Source organism: Hemitrygon akajei, chromosome 8, assembly GCF_048418815.1.
Source record: "Hemitrygon akajei chromosome 8, sHemAka1.3, whole genome shotgun sequence".
NCBI classification, from domain to species: Eukaryota; Metazoa; Chordata; class Chondrichthyes; order Myliobatiformes; family Dasyatidae; genus Hemitrygon; species Hemitrygon akajei.
The window spans coordinates 126962348-126980185 of record NC_133131.1 but is presented as its reverse complement, the minus strand read 5'-3'; the positions used below and the strand labels follow the sequence as shown (position 1 = coordinate 126980185).

Below are 17838 nucleotides of genomic sequence, written 5' to 3'. Positions count from 1 at the left end.
TAATTCTGTAACTCGTCTGTGGATACAAGGCACACTGATGTTAAAACAGAAGATAATTTACTACCATTAGCACTAATGAACGCTTTATAATCTCAGTGATGCATTCAGCATAGTACTGTTCTTTCTTTGTTTACTTGTGAACTTGATTCGTCCATTAATTCAGTGTTTAACTTACAAACTTATCAAAGTTCTAACACATTGCTTCCTTTGCAGTTTGCCAAGGCGTAATCATTGCAAATCATAGCAAGGGGATTTTGGAAAGTACAAACTTTCCTCAGCCTTATCCACCTAACCAAGACTGCAACTGGACTATACAGGCAACAGCTGGAAGCACAATCAACTACACCTTCACTGCCTTCAATCTGCACTTTGACGATTGTAATTCAGCCTGGCTTAAGGTAACAATTAGCCCCTTCATAAGTGGAATAATATTACAATACCTCTTGAAATAGTTAAGTTAAATTAAGGTTAACTTCAAGGAAGTAAATTACATTAAAGTAATCTGAATAGTTATGATCTGTCCTACAATATTTTAAGAGGTTTTAACTTATAATAACCTTCTTAAAATTTTGGCAAATCATGGCATATGCTAACTACGCAATCAGCTGAATCATCATTTTGTCTTCTGATAAATTGTTTAGTTACTTCTCCAGTTACTCTTGGACATACCACAAGATTGTCACAAGATTTTCAACCTCTCACTGCTATGGGTGGAAGTTCACACTTGCTTTGAAAAGGCAACAATTATACCAGTCCCTAAGAAGAATAATGTGAGCTGCCTAATGACTATCACCCGGTAGCACTCACATCATCAGTGATGAAATGCTTTGAGAGGTTCTTCATGACTAGATTGAACTCCTCCTGCCTCATCATGGTCCTGGACCCACTGCAATCTGCCTATCGCCATGATAGGTCAACAGCAGATGCAATCTCAATGGCTCTTCACATGGCTTTAGACCACCTAGACAACACAAACACCTACGTCAGGATGCTGTTCATCGACTATGGTTCAGCTTTTAATATCATCATTCCCACAGTCCTGATTGAGAAGTTACAAAATCTGGGCCTCTGTACCTCCCTCTGTAATTGGATCCTCAACTCCATAACCAGAAGATCACAGTCTGTGCAGATTGGTGATAACATATCCTCCTCGCTGACAATCAACACTGGTGCACCCTAGGGGTGTGTGCTTAGCCCACTGCTCTACTCTCTATATACACATGACTGTGTGGCTAGGCATAGCTCAAATACCATCTATAAATCTGCTGACAATGCAACCGATGTTGATAAAATATCAGGTGGTGACGAGTGGGCGTACAGGAGTGAGTTATGCCAACTAGTGAAGTGGTGTCTCAGCAACAACCTGGCACTCAATATATGTAAGATAAAAGAGCTGATTGTGGACTTCAGGAAGGGTAAGATGAAGGAACACATACCAATCCTCATAGAGCGATCAGAAGTGGAGAGAGTGAGCAGTTTCAAGTTCCTGGGTGTTAAGATCTCTGAGGATCTAGCCCGGTCCCAACATATCGATGCAGTTATAAAGAAGGCACGACAGTGGCTATACTTCATTAGGAATTTGAAGGGACTTGGTATGTCAACAAATACACTCAAAAACTTCTATAGATGTACCATGGAAAGCATTCTGACAAGCTGTATCACTCTCTGGTATTGGGGTGGGAGGGGGCGCTACTGCACAGGACCAAAAGAAACTGCAGACAGTTATAAACCTAGTCAGCTCCATCTTGGGTACTATCTTAAAGAGTATCCAGGACATCTTCCAGGAGCAGAGTCTCAGAAAGGCAGCATCCATTATTAAGGACCAAGGGTATGACATCGGAGTGGTGGATATGAAGTGGTGTTAAGTGTTAAGTTAATATTAAGTGTTAATATTATACTTAATATCAATTAAGTACCACTTCATACCACAGAGGGTATGACATTTTCTCACTGTTACCATCAGGTAGGAGGTGCAGAAGCCTGAAGGCACACACTCAGCGATTCAGGAACAGCTTCTTCCCCTCTGCCATCCAATTCCTAAATGGACATTGAACATTACCCCACTTTTTTTAACATATTATTTCTGTTCTTTGCATGATTTTTAATCTATTCAATATACGTATACAGTAATTGATTGATTGATTTATTTTTATTATTATTCTATTTTGTGTTTTTTTTTCTTCTACGTTATGTATTGCATTGAACGGCTGCTGCTAAGTTAACAAATTTCACGTCACTGGTGGATGATAATAAACCTGATTCTGATTCTGATTTTCAGCAAAGTAGAAATAGTGGATGTTATTTGAATTTGGAAGGTTGTTGCAGCAGTGGAGTGTACTTGGCTGAGGATATGTGTTCAGTGCTGGTACTGGATAACTGCTGACTCTAGAATCAATATTTCTGGAAACACCCATGTGATTCTAGCAAACTAATGTCTAATGCACCTGTCTAAAGTTTATTTTTCTATTCTTTTGGTTGAACAATTTGTTATTAAAAATAAGTGGGTTAAGTGTTCCACCACTCCGATGTAGTGATAAGTCTCAGACGAAAAATTGAAGCACTGTAATTTTGGGATTATTGTCATGATAATTCCAAAATACAATGGGTAAAAGAAAATTCTGTTTACACCAGGGACAGAGAAAGAAGTTCCATTCGAGTAGGATAGAATCTGTCCCCGAGCCGAGTGGTACGTGGTTCCAAGCTTTTCTATCTTCTGCCTGATTGGGGTGGGCATGGGAGAAGAGAGAATGTTCGGGGTGGATGTCAGTGCATTGGGGGCTCCAAATTATCTTCATTAGGACTTTAAGATTTCTTATTGCAGCTCTAATCTAAATGTATTCATGGATAAAAACAAATCATTGGAAGCTTGAAATGGTGACATACCACATTGACTGTCTATAGAACAGGAACATTTAACTATCCTCGGGCAATTGCTTTCCCAAATAGTTCAAAAATACTTTTAACATGCAGAGTGCTTTGCACTGTAACAAATGTTACAATTTGGGTGACACCAGAAAATGCAGGATGTCCATTATAAGCCCTTCATCAGGACTGGAGGAAAAAAGATGAGTATATTTAAAAGGTGGGGTGAAGGACAGGGGAAATACAAGGTGATAGGTGAAGAAGAGAAAATCTGTAGATGCTGGAAATCCTAGCAACACCTGCTGAAGGGTTTCGGCCCAAAACGTCAACTGTGCTCTTTTTCTAGATGTTGCCTGGCCTGCTGACTTCCTCCAGAATTTTGTGTTGGGAGCTGATAGATGAAATCGGGAGGGGGGAGGGGTCAAGTAAAGAGTTGAGTAGTTGATTGGTGATAGAGATACAGAGCTGGAGAAGGGGGAATATAATAGGAGAGAACAGAAGGCCATGGAAGAAAGAAGCTAAATTAAAAGCTAAATTGGATAGGTACATGGACAGGAAAGGAATGGAGGGTTATGGGCTGAGTGCGGGTCAGTGGGATTAGGTGAGAGTAAGCGTTCAGCACGGACTAGAAGGGCCGAGATGGCCTGTTTCCATGCTGTAATTGTTATATGGTTATATGGTTAAAGAAAAAGGGGGAAGAGCACCAGAGGGAGGTGATGAGCAGGCAAGGAGTGAGGTGAGAGAGAGAAATGGGAAATGGGTAATTGAGAAGGGGAGGTGACACTACCAGAAGTTCGAAAAATCGATGTTCATGCCATCAAGTTGGAGGCTACCCAAAAGGAATAAAAGGTATTTCTCCTCCAACTTGAGTGTGGCCTCTTGCGACAGCAGAGGAGGCCATGGATTTACATGGTGGAATGGGAATGCTAAATGGAATTAAAATGAGTGGCTACCGGGAGATCACTCTTTTTCTGGAGGATGGAGCGTAGGTGCTCGGTGAAGCAGTCTCCCAATCTATATCAGATCTCACCGATATACAGGAGGCCACACCGGGAGCACCAGAAGCAGCAGATGATCCCAACAGACTCACAGGTGAAGTGTTGCCTTACCTGGAAGGTCTGTTTGGGGCTCTAATGGTAGAGAGGGAGGAGGTGTAGGGGAAAGTGTAGCACTTGTTATGTTTGCATGGATAAGTAACGGGAGAGAGATCAGTGGGGAGGGACGATTGGACAAGGGAGTCACAGGGAGCGATCCATGTGAAAGCAAGTGGGAGGTGAAAGACGTGCTTGGTGGTAGGAACCCGTTGGAGATGGCGGAAGTTTTGGAGAATTATGTGTTTGATGTGGAGGCTGGTGGGGTGGTAGGTGAGGACACAAGGAACCCTTTCCCCAGTAGGGTGGCAGGAGGATGGGGTGAGAGCAGACATGCTCTGCCCCTTTGGCCCACTGAGTGCATGCTGACCATCTCATCATATTATTTTAATTCCAAACGTCAGAAGATGAGTTTATTGTCATATGAACAACTGCTTATATGCACAAGTGCAATGAAAATTTTACTTGCAGCATCATCACAGGCTTCATATGAACAACACATAGGTAGCATTCACAAGAAGAACATAAATTATGCACAGTTTGTACAGGTAAAAAACACAATTAGAATAAAAATGACCAAGCCCATTGTAGTATAATGTGATTAGAATGGCCATAGTCTTGCTAAACTGTCGTGGTCATTAGGATTTTATTAATACTTTTCCCAACACTGTATTCCATCTGACACTTTTTTGCCCATTCTTCCAACTTGTCTAAGTCCTGCTGCAGTTGCATTGCTTCCTCAGCACTACCTACGCCTCCACCTGTCTTTATATTTCCCTCAAACTTTGCCATTAAGCCATCAATTCCATTATTCAAATTTTTGACAAACAACGTGAAAAATAGCAGTCCCAATACTGACCCCTGATGAATACCACTAGTCACTGGCAGCCAACCTGAAAAGGCTCCTTTTATTTCCATTCGCTGCCTGTCAGCCATTCCACTATCGATGCCAGCATCTCTCCTGTAACAACATAGGATTTTATCTTGTTAAGCAGCCTCAGGTGTGGCACCTTATCAAAGACCTTATATACCAGGAGTTAATTTACTCCTACCTTTTGAAACACTTTGTTATGGATGATGCAAGTGCTACTGGGTGGTAATCATTGAGGCAGATCACCACAGTCTTCTTCAACACCGGTACAGTTAGTTGCCTTTTTAAAGCAGGTTGGAACCACAGACGGGAGGTCTCAAATTTTAGGTGTAGATGCAGTTTTATTGAAAGGCAATTCTGAGCACATTAATACGTCGGACTCTCAGAACTGCACTGAGAATTCATACTGGCACTAATGTATTAAGAGTCTAGTCATAGGAGAACTACTTCCTATGTAGTAAATGGTTAAAATCTAATGGATAATACAGAGAGCAGTAAAATCCCAAAAATGTGCTTGTAACTCACTTGGCTATTATACATTGCTCCTCCAGTAGGTGAGTAATTAAAGAATTGGGGGCAGTTAATGGGCATTTGAGAGAGAATGGTTTGTAAGGAATTGGGTGAGAATTCTCTGAGACTTACCCTAGATCCAATGGTCTGAATAGCCCTCTTCTATGTTGTATGAGAAATGAGGCTACAAAGATTGGGATATTTAACTTCTAATAAATCATAAGTCAAAAGGTTTTGTTATCAACTAAAAGTCTAGAGGGGTGTTCAAATAGGTGGCAAAACATTGTATAGCAATTTGCAAAAATATAACATGGGGCTTGAGGACAGATCTTACAACCTAGCTTTGTATCCTTAAAGATTCTCAAACCAGTGTGAATTTAAAGACAGGCCACATTTCAGTATTGTCTGTAATTAAATGCAGAGGGCAAGGGTTCTCTGTTCTCTCATTTGTATGCTTCCACTTCAGAGGAAAGCCTAGAAGTTCCCAGAGCTAGATTAAAGGAGGCACAGTCCTGCCAATCTGGAATGCTATGTTTCTGATGTTATTCATAGAACATGTACACTAGCTAAGAAGTTTTTCCCTTTAAGGATCTGCAAACAAATTATATGTTTCATTTTTTCATAAATGCTGATTTTGTTGGGAACAGCTGCAAAACCAAAGGCAAGGAATAAGTATGAGTGTGTGGGTGGGCAGACAAAAAGATAATTAATATCTAAAGGCGAAGTGAAACCAGGCTGATTACTTTTTTTATTAAAAGTTCCCTCTATTTTTCACTGAAGACAATAATATGGTCTTACGATTTTTGCCCATTAATAAATATTTTGTTTGCCAGCACTGATAACATTAAATGGAGGCATGAACACAGCAAGTCTACATCAGTAATACTATGAGGAAAGCCCCAATTCTACTGTATACAATGTGGTGTGACTTTAAACTACCATATAATTCCTGACCTTATTAACTTCAGGTGAATCAAAGAAGTTTTGGCAGCTGTGGAATTCATATTCAGTTAATGATCTAGACTTTTGAAGTAGTAACAACTGTTCTTACAAATGGTGACAGCAAAATCTGCAGGTTTTCTTTGTAAAAATCCACCTGATTCAATCTTAAGGGGAGGATATCCACTAGTCAGGCCTGTGTGTGATTCCTGCCCCACCTTGTCTAATTGACTCTTAAATGGCCGACCAGTTCAAGTGCAGTAGATGTGGACAGTGCAAGATCCCAGAGAAAGAATTTTTAAAAAATTAAGTTTCTACTCTGTGTTTTAGCACAGAAGCTTAATGAGTGGAATAAAGTTCATTCTTACTGCTTGTCTTGTCTTCAACATTGTCTTTTACTGTTTGCATTCTTTCATGCTACCTACCAGTAACTTCTCTTCTTTAACTTTTCCCTTACATTCTTGTTGTAGCTATATGATGGATCCAGTGCCCAGTCTCATCTTATCGGTACTTTCTGTGGGAATACTTTGCCGCCATCAGGAAAAACCTCTGGTACCAGTCTGCATGTGGCATTTCATTCAGAGTCCAGTTTTCCAGGCAATGGATTCCAGATGTTGTGGTTTCAGAATGGTAAGATTACATACCACGCCGGAGTATTTGCTTAAATTCTCTGTCTGGTCTACATGCCAGCTGTTTTATCACATGAGGCACCCTGCTTTACCGCTTAACCAGTCAAATTGGATCTGTCCCACATTTTCCGATATCAAATTCATTGAGGTTAATTTGGCTGTCACAGTTTGCCAAACTCTTACTTGAGGTTGTTACTTACCAATCATACAGACCTGCTTTTGCTACAAGATCATCAAATCTGAATCATTCTTCAAGCCTTTGTTGTTTTTCAAAACCAACTGAATTCTGCTACTGCAACTCACTGACACATTTTTATTTAGTCTCTATTTTAGTAGCAGATCATCATCCTTTCCATTTGTACCCTAGAGTCATCCAAAAACCGTGTCCAATTTTTAAACGTGCCGTGCGAAGTAACCTATTGGGTGGGTCAACCCTGAATGAAATCCAGAGCTTCAGTAGAAGTGACATTATGTTTATGAAACAGCCTGAAAATAACTTGCAGAACTGTTTATTAGAGGGTCTGTATTTACAAGTCAGTCCTCCTTCACATGAGAAACAGCTCAGTCATTTCCCTGGAGATTTTCTGGTAATCTGATGTTAACTCTTATAGAATGTTTTCAATTTTAGTGATGCATGGAAAACCTCATCCTGCTCACCTACACCACCAAGTGGTTGAAGAAATAATAATTCTATTTTTTAGGATGATAGAAAATAGGAGCAGCATTTGAGACTTCATGCCTACCTGAATTTTCCCATTCTTTCTCCAGGCTTCTAAATGCCCCAAATGGAGCTTTAAAGGTATGAGCCCAATATTTATGATGAGGCAAGAAGGTTATTGGGAAGCATGGTAGAATCACAGAAAAGTACAGCATAGAACCAGGGCCTTCAGCCCACCCAGTCTATGCCACAACATTTATACTGCCTACTACTCTCATTGACTTGCATCAGGACCATAGCCCTCCGTGCCCCTACCAGCCAGACACCTATCCACACTTCCCTTAAATGTTGAAATCAAGCTTGTATGCACCATTTCTGCTGGCAGCTTGTTCCACACTCTCACGACTCTCTGAGGGAGGAGGTTTCCCTTTGTGTTCCCCTCAGACTTTTCACATAGCATCCTTAACCCATGAACTCTAGTTGTAGTTTCACCCAACCTCAGCAGAAAAAGCCTGCTTGCATTTATCCTGTCTATACTCCTTTTTATTTTGTATACCTCTGTCAAAACTCCTTGCAATCTTCTACATTCCAAGGAATAAAGTCTTAACTTATTCAATCTTTCCTTATAGCTTGGGTCCTCCAGACCCAGCAACATCCTTGTAAATTTTCTCCGTACTCTTTCAACCTTATTTACATTTTTCCTGTGTGTCGGTGACAAAAACTGCACACGATACAGGTCTGGAAAATTAAACACAAGATTTAATTGCAATACAAAGTATGTTAAATTGAATTGCATCTCCATTTCTGGAACTCACAATGATGTGGGCACGATGAATCATTGGAAAATCACGCGCTCCTACACTAGGCTATTTGCAAGCCCACTGCAGTTTCTAAGCTGCCACACCCAGTAGTCTCCAGGAAGTAATGAAGCGTGACTTTAAACAGTGTCTGCAAAATATTAATGATAGGCCCATTTGTTTAGCTTTGGGAAAGCCAGCATTTAGAAAAAAAAATCAGATATCTAGGATGCAGATGCAGAATATGAATTAGTGAAAGTACTACATTTGGGAGTATTGGAATTTACAGAACTGATTTTATCAATCATTATAAATTCTGTGATTAAAATTATGGAGACGATTGGACCATTTTAACATGGAGCAGACTGCTGAGAGAAAGAGTGGGAATGGAATTCAAACCAACCGCATTTTTAAGCAGTTGGACCTCTTTTGTTTATTTATTGGTAGTTTAGATAAAACAGCAAAACAAGCACAATGCCAACATATTGCTCACATAAGAGATTAGTCTTTGAATTTGTGGATAATTTGCAATATAAAACATAATTCATAATTTATTTTAGCTGTTGCAGCTAATTGTAGTCCTGCATCAATAAAGTCATCTGTATTTCAGAGCAGATGGCAACTTGATGTTTCCATAGCTTCACAAATAATTATTACTTCATTTGAATGAAGTAAAACTTTTCTGTTCAATGTTAAATCCTTGCTACTTGTTGAAATAATGAAATACTACTTTCTCAATGTGCTTATTGCTTTGTACCAAGTCACAAGTTCTTTGAAATATATTGGTTTCATGGTGATTCTGTTTGTTACTTGATCTCCTAGCAACCAGTAAAGAGGAAATGTCACTGCAGACTTGTTGAGAGGGGCTTGGAGGGTTTTCTTTTACCAAGTGGAAAGAAGTGTGTAATTTCAGTAACTTCTGAGTTAATAGTCATTTCCTTGTCTGCTAAGAGCAGCTCCTTCACTGTGTCATGAGAAATTATATTGAAAAAAGCTTTCCATGGCAACAGTATTTACTACACCGTTCTCTGCCACACATACTTGATCATTGTGTTATTGTCTGGAACTACTAAATTTGAAATATCACTAAATGTATTTTTTCCTATGTAAAAATGCTAATTCTTCACTGGGCTGATGACATTCAAGAAGAAGTAGTTGCAGATATTTCTAGTGAATATTTTGGTGTCTGTGTCACTGAGTACTTTTATGCAGTGAGAAAAGACCAAGGCCAGTTACACTCAGTTTGCATTGTTCATGAGAAAGAGCGGATAAGTCTGTGTGTGCAGGTGTTAATGCTGAAATAACATTCGTGGATTCCAAAATTTCCTGAGACATGGAAGCTTCCTGCTTTTTATTTCTGTTTACCTTTCCTGCTGCTCTGGGTGGACAGTATTTTTTAAACTATCACAGCTAGAGATTCAGAGAGAACTTTATGGATAACAGCACCCGTTTCTCTTTTATTCCAGAGATTGTGACACACAATCAATAACCCTCTTTTGAATATTTGCTGAGAGATCTTTTAGAGATTCTGTTTTCTTTCATTACCTGTGCTACTGAATTTACACTGATTTTTAAAAATAGGAGTATCATGTGAATTTTCGTAGACCATACAACTGGACCCTAATTCCAATCAGTTTAAAAACTATAAGTTACTGATGATTAAGACTAAAGTTAACCCTTATATGTTGGGATTTGAGGCCAAGATTAATTTTTAGTGGTGTTGGAAACTGACTGTTCTGGGAATATCATTTTCAGTAAAGTCTAGCATGACTGTGCATGAAATTATCTGCACCTTGTAGCTTTAGACTTAGGACTTAAACTTAGATTTTTTTAAATAATTTTTTTTAACTGTCAACATGATCTATTTTCTTCATGGAAACTCCTGATTTTGTGCCAAGACTGAAATCTGTTTGGTCAGCAATATTGGGTGAATAGTAAAGCTCTCTGTATTCTGTCTAAACAATGGGTCAGAGAGCACAGTCTCAGCAAAGCAATGCCTCAGGCTTTCTTTTCTAGTAACAGTTCCTATTTATGAAGTGTTGGGGTACTTCCTCCACATGAGCATTCATTTGAGCATTGGGTGGTTTCCTGTGTGATTCTGGGTGAGCCTGGGTGTTTCACTATGCCACATGATCCACAGTAATGGCTACCCCAAACTTTTTAGGGGTCTACACTGAGATTTACCCCAATTATAGTTCAAGTTCTTTGAATATCCCAGTTCCTTTTGTTTTTATGTAAGTTTTCCAGTAGAGTGGCATTTTGAATTGTGCTGCAAAATATGTAACAGAATGACATTTTAATAAGTGTTCTTGAAAAAAGTGTTTACTGGTATAATTCTGTTCCAGCAAACAACATGAGTCGATGTATCAAAATACGTTTTATGGCGTTGTTATTGATGAAAATAATACTTACTCATTTAGTTCCTCATCCACCACAGGCAACAATAAACACGATGCTCACTGCCATTAATCAAAGCTTGCCAATCTGTTCCATCTACTATTTCCCTGTTTTGTTCAGCTAATGATCAGGATTATGTATCAGGCCCCTACATATGGATTTCTCAGTAATGAGTGGAGTCAAGGTACTCTGTTCATTGATTATTACTAAAAATTGTTTTCAAATATAGTTGTGTATAAGTACATTCAGAAGATTTATATTCAGCTAACCACTGTTTTCTAATCCTAAAAGTGAGCTGTTTTCATTATCAGGAAGAGAAATGGCCACACAGTACTTTTCCAGTGTGGTCGTATGTATTGATTGTATAATAATGCAAGTACCTGACAATGAAAATAGAAGCATTCTATTTGTTTTTTTTTCTCTCTAGTAGAGCTGTTGCCCTTCAAATATTTCACATTTTTAAAGTGAATGAGAAAAGAAATCTCAATTAGTAGAATGATTTGGACAGGCAAAGATTCCACATGGAATCAGAGCCAGAAAATGAGTCATTAGAAAATGTGAAAGAAGAGTACAATGTACTGTGCTGGTATCTACTGGAAATAGTTCAGTTTATTCAAATGACTGATGAAATAACTCTTAGCTGCACATTGAAACAAACAGTGGAATAAGGGTGTGAGGATTCTTTTCAAATTCCTGTTTAATGACTAGCCGTAGCCACAAAACTGACCAGCTATCATCTGTTAGTTTTGCTTAATTTTATGTGCCTTGAATATGTTAAAGTGAATTTCCCAAAAAGACTTTCCATTACCTTATAGTGCAGCTCATGAATTCAGTACTCATTATTCTCGCACGGGGCATGGAACTTCATAATGTCACAGACTGCTGTTCAGTTTGCATTTGAGCCGTCACAACAAAACAGAGGATGGCTACTGGACAACAAGGCCACACACTGACTAGCTTTGGGGATATTTGAAAGACTTTTACATAGGCTCATGGATGAAAGAAAAATGGAGTACTATACAGTCATAGAATACTACAACACAGAAACAGGCTCTTTGGCCCATATAGACTGTGCCAAATTCCATATTTTTACCATACTCTGAGTGAAGTTCTCCCTCATGTTCCCCTTAAATATTTCACCCTTCACCCTTAACACATGACCTCTAGTTCTAGTCTCCCCCAACTTCAGTGGAAAAAGCCTGCTTGCATTGATGCTACTATACGCCTCATAATTTCGCACACCTCTAACAAATCTCCCCTCATTCACCTATGCGATAGGGAATAAAATCCTTACCTACTCATCCTTTCCCTATAACTCAGGTCCTCAAGTTCCCACAGTTTTCTCTGTACTCTTTGACACAGTACTACACATGAGGCTGCTTAGCAAGCTACAAGCCCATGGTATTACATGGAAGACTCTAGCAAGGATAAAGCAATGGCTGACTGGCAGGAGGCAAAGAGTGGGAATAAAAGGAGCCTCTTTTGGTTGGCTGCCGGTGACTAGCGGTGTTCCACAGGGGTCTGCATTGGGACCGATTCTTTTTATGTTATATGTTAGTAATTTGGATGATGGAATTTGATGGCTTTGTTGCAACATTTGCAGACAATATAAAGATTGATGGAGGGGCAGATTGTTTTGCGAAGGAAGAGAGTCTACAGTACGACTTAGACAGATTGAGAGAATGGACAAAGAAGTGGCAGATGGAATACAGTGTCAGGAAGTGTATGGTCGTGCACTTTGGTAGAAGAAATGAAAGAGTCGACTATTTTCTAAATGGAGAGAAAATATAAAAAAAACTGAGATGCCACTGTGTCTTTCCAAAGTCCAACAACTCACACTTGTCAGAATTAAATTCCATCTGCCATTTTTCAGCTCATTTTCACCCTGCTCCAGATCCCGCTGCAAGGTTTGATAGCCTTCCCTGCTGTCTTCTACACTCCCAGTCTTGGAGTCATCTGCAACCTTGCTGATCCAGTTTACCACTTTGAAAACTAGATCATTATTATTGCTGATAAACAACAAAGGACCCAGCAATAATCCCTGTGGCACACAACTTGTCACCAGCCTCCGATCGGAGAGGCAACCACTCTCTGGCTTCTTCTGTGAAGCCAAGGTCTAATTTTACTATGTCATCCTGAATGCAAAGCAACTTAACCTTCTTGACCAAGCTCCCATGTAAGGCTTTGTGAAACACTCTGCTAAAGTACACGTAGACAACATCCACTGCCTTTCCTTCATTAACTTTCCTACAAACTTCCTTGAAAAACTCTAAGTTCATTTAGAAACAAGAGAAAATCTGCAGATGCTGGAAATCCAAATAACATACACTAAACACTGGAGGAACTCAGCAGGCCAGGCAGCATCTATGGAAAAGAGTACAGTCGACGAAAAAAAAAGGAATAGAGTTAAAAGGTCCTCATCTTTTTTTCTCCAGTCCTGCTAAAGGGTCTCAGCCCGAAACTTCGACTGTACTCTTTTCCACTGATGCTGCCTAGCCTGCTGAGTTTGCCAGCATTTTGTGTGTGTTGCTAAGATTGGTTAGATATAACTTACCATGCACAAAACCACACTGACTCTCCTGAATCAGTCCCTGTCTAGCCAATACTTATATATCTGGTCCCTTAGAAATTATTCCAATAACTTACCCACTACTGATGTCAGGCTCACAGGCCTATAATTTCCTGGCTTCTTCTTAGAGCCTTCCTTAAACAACAGAGCAACATTAGCTGTCCTCAAATCCATTAGCAATTCACCCATACTAAGGTCATCTTAAATACCTCTGCTAAGATCCTTGTACAGTACTCTGCACTAGCCTGCCACAGGTTCTGAAGGAACACCTTTTAAGACCCTGCAGATTTATTCACCCTAATTTGACTCAAGACAACAGGCACCTATTCCTCAATAATGAGTATATGGCCCATGTCCTCACTGCTGTCTTGTCTCACTTCTCTATCCATCTCCCGAGTACATGCAGAAGGAAAGAATCCATTAAAGATCTTCCCCATCTCTTAAGGCTCCATGCATAGATGACCACTTTGGTCTTCAAGAGGACCAATTTTGTCTATTGCTATCATTTTGCTCTTAATAGAGCTCTAATATCCCTTTGCTCTTAATTTTTGCTCTAAATCCATTTGCTCGGTTCTTTGCGGGAATGTAACCTGCTCTCAGGGCCTCACAACCGTCCATTTTCTATATGCCAAGGACACGGCCTGAAAGGCTAACGCACCTTCAGAGTACCGGATTTTTGTGGTTCTGGAAGCGGACAGATTCGAGATTGGTGCTACCACAGAAAACTGGTGTGTCGTGGGAGTACAGGGAAGATTGAAAGCGGCAAGCTGGGTGCTGGCTGTGTGTCCAGAGATCTGACATCTTTGGGTACTGAGCTCAGAAAAAGTGAGGCAACAGACTTCTAAATCAGCGAGTTGTTTTGTTATGTCCCCCTTCTCACTGTGAAATGGGGACTCCTCTGTTTCCCTTATTAGGGAGAGAGAGAGCCTATGTCAAATTACTTGGTGAACGAGTAGTCTTTGGGGTACTGCAAGTCTGTGTCTCTGTTATTGCTTTGCTATACGCTTGAGTGCTTGGTGGAGGGTGCAGATGCTTTTTTGCTGGTGGGAGAAGGGGGATCATTACTTTGCTGCTGCTTATGTATTGGAGAGGGAGCTGTGGGGGTGCTTCAGGGTTCTAACATTTAACTGTCATTCATTCCTTGGGGCACTCCTCTGTTTTCGTGGATGTTTGCAAAGACAAAGAATTTCAGGATGTATATTGTATACATTTCTCTGACACTAAATTGAACCTATTGAACCTGTTAATATATCTGTTGAAGCCCTCAAGATTCTCCTTTGCCTCTGCAAGAGCAACCTCATGATTTCTTTTCAAATCAGAATCAGAATAAGGTTTAATATCACTGGCATTTGTCATGAAATTTGTTGTTTTGTAGCATAAGACCATAAGATACAGGAGCAGCATTAGGCCATTTGGCCCATCAGGTCTGCTGCACCATTTCATCATGACTGATCCAATTTTCCTCTCATCCCTAATCTCCTGCCTTCTCCCTGTATCCCTTCATGCCCTGACCAATCAAGAATCTATCAACCTCTGCCTTAAATATACATAAAGATTTGGCCTCCATAGCTGCCTGTGGCAATGAATCCTACAGATTCACCACTTTCTGGCTGAAGAAATCCTCCTCATCTCCATTCTAAAAGGATGTCCCTCTATTTTGAGGCTGTGTCCTCTGGTCTTACACACTCCCAGCTTAGGAAGCATCCTCTCTGCATCCTCTATTAATGCCTTTCATCATTTGATAGATTTCAATGAGGTCACCCCTCATTCTTCTCAATTCCGGTGAATACAGGCCCAGAGCCATCAAATGCTCATCATGTGACAACCTGTTCAAACCTGGGATCATTTTCATGAACGTCCTTTGAACCCTCTCCAATGTCAGCATATCCTTTCTAAGACAAGGGGTCCAAAACTGCTCACAACACTCCAAGTGAGTCTTCACCATTGCTTTATAATGTTTCAATATTACATCCTTGCTTTCATATTCAAGTCCTCTTGAATAATAGTAACTATAAATAACAAAAAGAAGTATACATACATAAAAAGAAAATTAAATCAAGTAAGTAGTGCTGAAAGAAAGGAAAAAATGCTGAGGTAGTGTTCATAGTTTCACTGTTCATTCAGATATCTGATAGTGGAGGAGAAGAAGCTTTTCCTGAAATGTTTTACCCCTCTTGGTATCCTTTTTAAGAGTTCTCTTGCATTTTTTATACTCATCAAGTATCTTACTGGTTGCTTACTGCCTAAACCTGTATTCTAGGGGATTAAGTACTAACCTATTCAATCTTTCCTTATGACTGAGATCTCCAGACCTGGCAACGTCTTGGTAAATTTTCTCTGTACTCTTTCAACCTTACTTACATCTTTCCTGTAAGTTGGTGACCAAAGCTGCAGACAATATTCCAAATTAGGCCTTATAGAACTTCAACATAACATCCCATATTCTGTACCCAATACACTGATTTATGAAGGCCAATGTGCCAAAAGCTTTCTTATGACTCTATCTACCTGTGACACCACTTTCAACGAATGATATACTTGTATTCCCCGATCTCTTTGTTCTACCTCAGTCCTCAATGCCCTACAGTTCACTGTGTAAGACCTACCCAGAATGGTCCTACTGAAGTGGAAAACCTTGCTGTTGTCTGCATTAAATTCCATCTGCAATTTTTCAGCCCATTTTTCCTGCTGATGCAAGCCATGAGAGCCTTCCTCATTATCCACTACACCCCCATTCTTGATGTCATCTGTAAATTTGCTGATCCAGTTAACCACATTATTATCCAGATTATTGATACAAATGACAACAAAGGACCCTACACCAATCTTTGTGGCACACCATTAGTCACAGGCCTCCAATCAATCCTCTATCTGGCTTCTCCAACAAAGCCAACGTCTCATCCTATTTACTAACCTCATCATGAATGCTGACCGACTGATACTTCGTGACCAGTCTCCCATGCAGGACCTTGTCGAGTGCTTTACTAAAGTCCATATAGGCAACATCCACACTCTTGCCTCCATCCACTTTCCTGGTAACTTCCTCGAAGAATTCAATAAGATTGTAGACACGGTCACCACACATAAAACCGTGCAGACTATCCTGAATCACTCCATGTCAATCAAAATACTTATTATATATCTGGTCACTTGGAATACCTTCTAATAACTTTCCCACAACTGATGTGAGACTCAGTGGCCTATAATTTCCTGGTTTCTGTATTGAGCCTTTTTAAAAAGCAGAACAACATTGGCTATCCTCCAATCCTCTGATACATTTCCTGTCACTAAGATGATTTAAATATCTTATGCTAGGACTCTGGCAATTTCTGCACTTGCCTCCCATAGGGTCCAAAGGAACACCTTGTCAAGCTTTGGGATTTATCCACCCTGTTTTACCTCAGAGTAGAAAATACTTCCTCCTCTATAATCTGTTGATGTCACTTTGCCTCACTTCTATAGATTCTGTGTCCATCTCCAAAGTAATTACAGAGGCAAAGAATGCATTTAAGATCTCCCCCTTCTATTTTAGGCTCCATGCATGCATTACCCGTTTGGTCTTCCAGAGAACCAATTTTGTCCCTAGCAATCCTTTTGCTTTTAATACATCTGTAGAATCCCTTAGGATTTTCTTTCTCCTTGTCTGCTAGAGCAATTTCATACCTTCCTTAAGCCTTCCTGATTTATCTCTTGCATTTATTGTGCTCCATAAGCACCTCATTTATTCCTACTTGCCTATACCTGCTATGCACCTCCTGTTTTCTTAACCAGGGCCTCAATTTCTCTTGAAAACCAAGGTCTTTACACTCATTATCTTTACCTTTTATTCTGACAGGCACATACAAGCTTTGTACTCTCGAAGTTTCATTTTTGAAGGCCTCCTACTTTTCAATTGCACCTTTGCCAAAAAAACAGCCTATCCCTGTCCACACACTTGCCAGCTGCTTTCTGATAGCATCACAATTGGCCTTTCTCCAATTTAGAATCTCAACCTATGGGCCAGGTCTGTTTCTTTGCATATTTACTATGAAACTAATGGCATTGTGGTCTCTGGATGCAGAGTGTACCCCTACACAAACTTCTGTCACCTACACTGTCTCATTCCCCAATAGTAGATCCAGTATCGCACACTCTCTCATTGGGACCTCTATGTGCTGATGAAGGAAACTTTCCTGAACACATTTGACTATCTCTATCTCATATAGTCCTTTTACCGGACTGCAGACTTGAGTCTCAGTTTTCAGTCAGGTCTGTGAATTACATCAAGTTCAATGGTTCCATTTAATATTAGAGGATGTATACAGTACACAACCTGAAATTCTTACTCTTCGCAGACATCCGCAAACAGGAGAAAACCCCAAGGAATGAACGACAGAAAAACGTTAATCCCCCACCCACCCACACGCAAGCTGCAACAAAGTATCAAACATCCCCCACTTGTTCCAGTAGAAAGCACCAGCACCAAGCAAGCATAGCTAACTCCCAAACAGAGGCTATGATCAACAGTCCAACAAA

At 40.0% G+C, this 17838-nt stretch overlaps 1 protein-coding gene across 1 annotated transcript in view; it reads left to right on the top strand.

Annotated features, from left to right (window-relative positions):
* The window catches only part of cubn (cubilin (intrinsic factor-cobalamin receptor)), a 355208-nt gene that overhangs the window by 105876 nt on the left and 231494 nt on the right, over nt 1-17838 (top strand). The window contains exons 28-29 of the mRNA XM_073055305.1: nt 214-398; nt 6744-6903. Of these exons, the coding sequence (XP_072911406.1) occupies nt 214-398; nt 6744-6903 (345 nt within the window). The remainder of the gene's footprint in view (nt 1-213; nt 399-6743; nt 6904-17838) is intronic.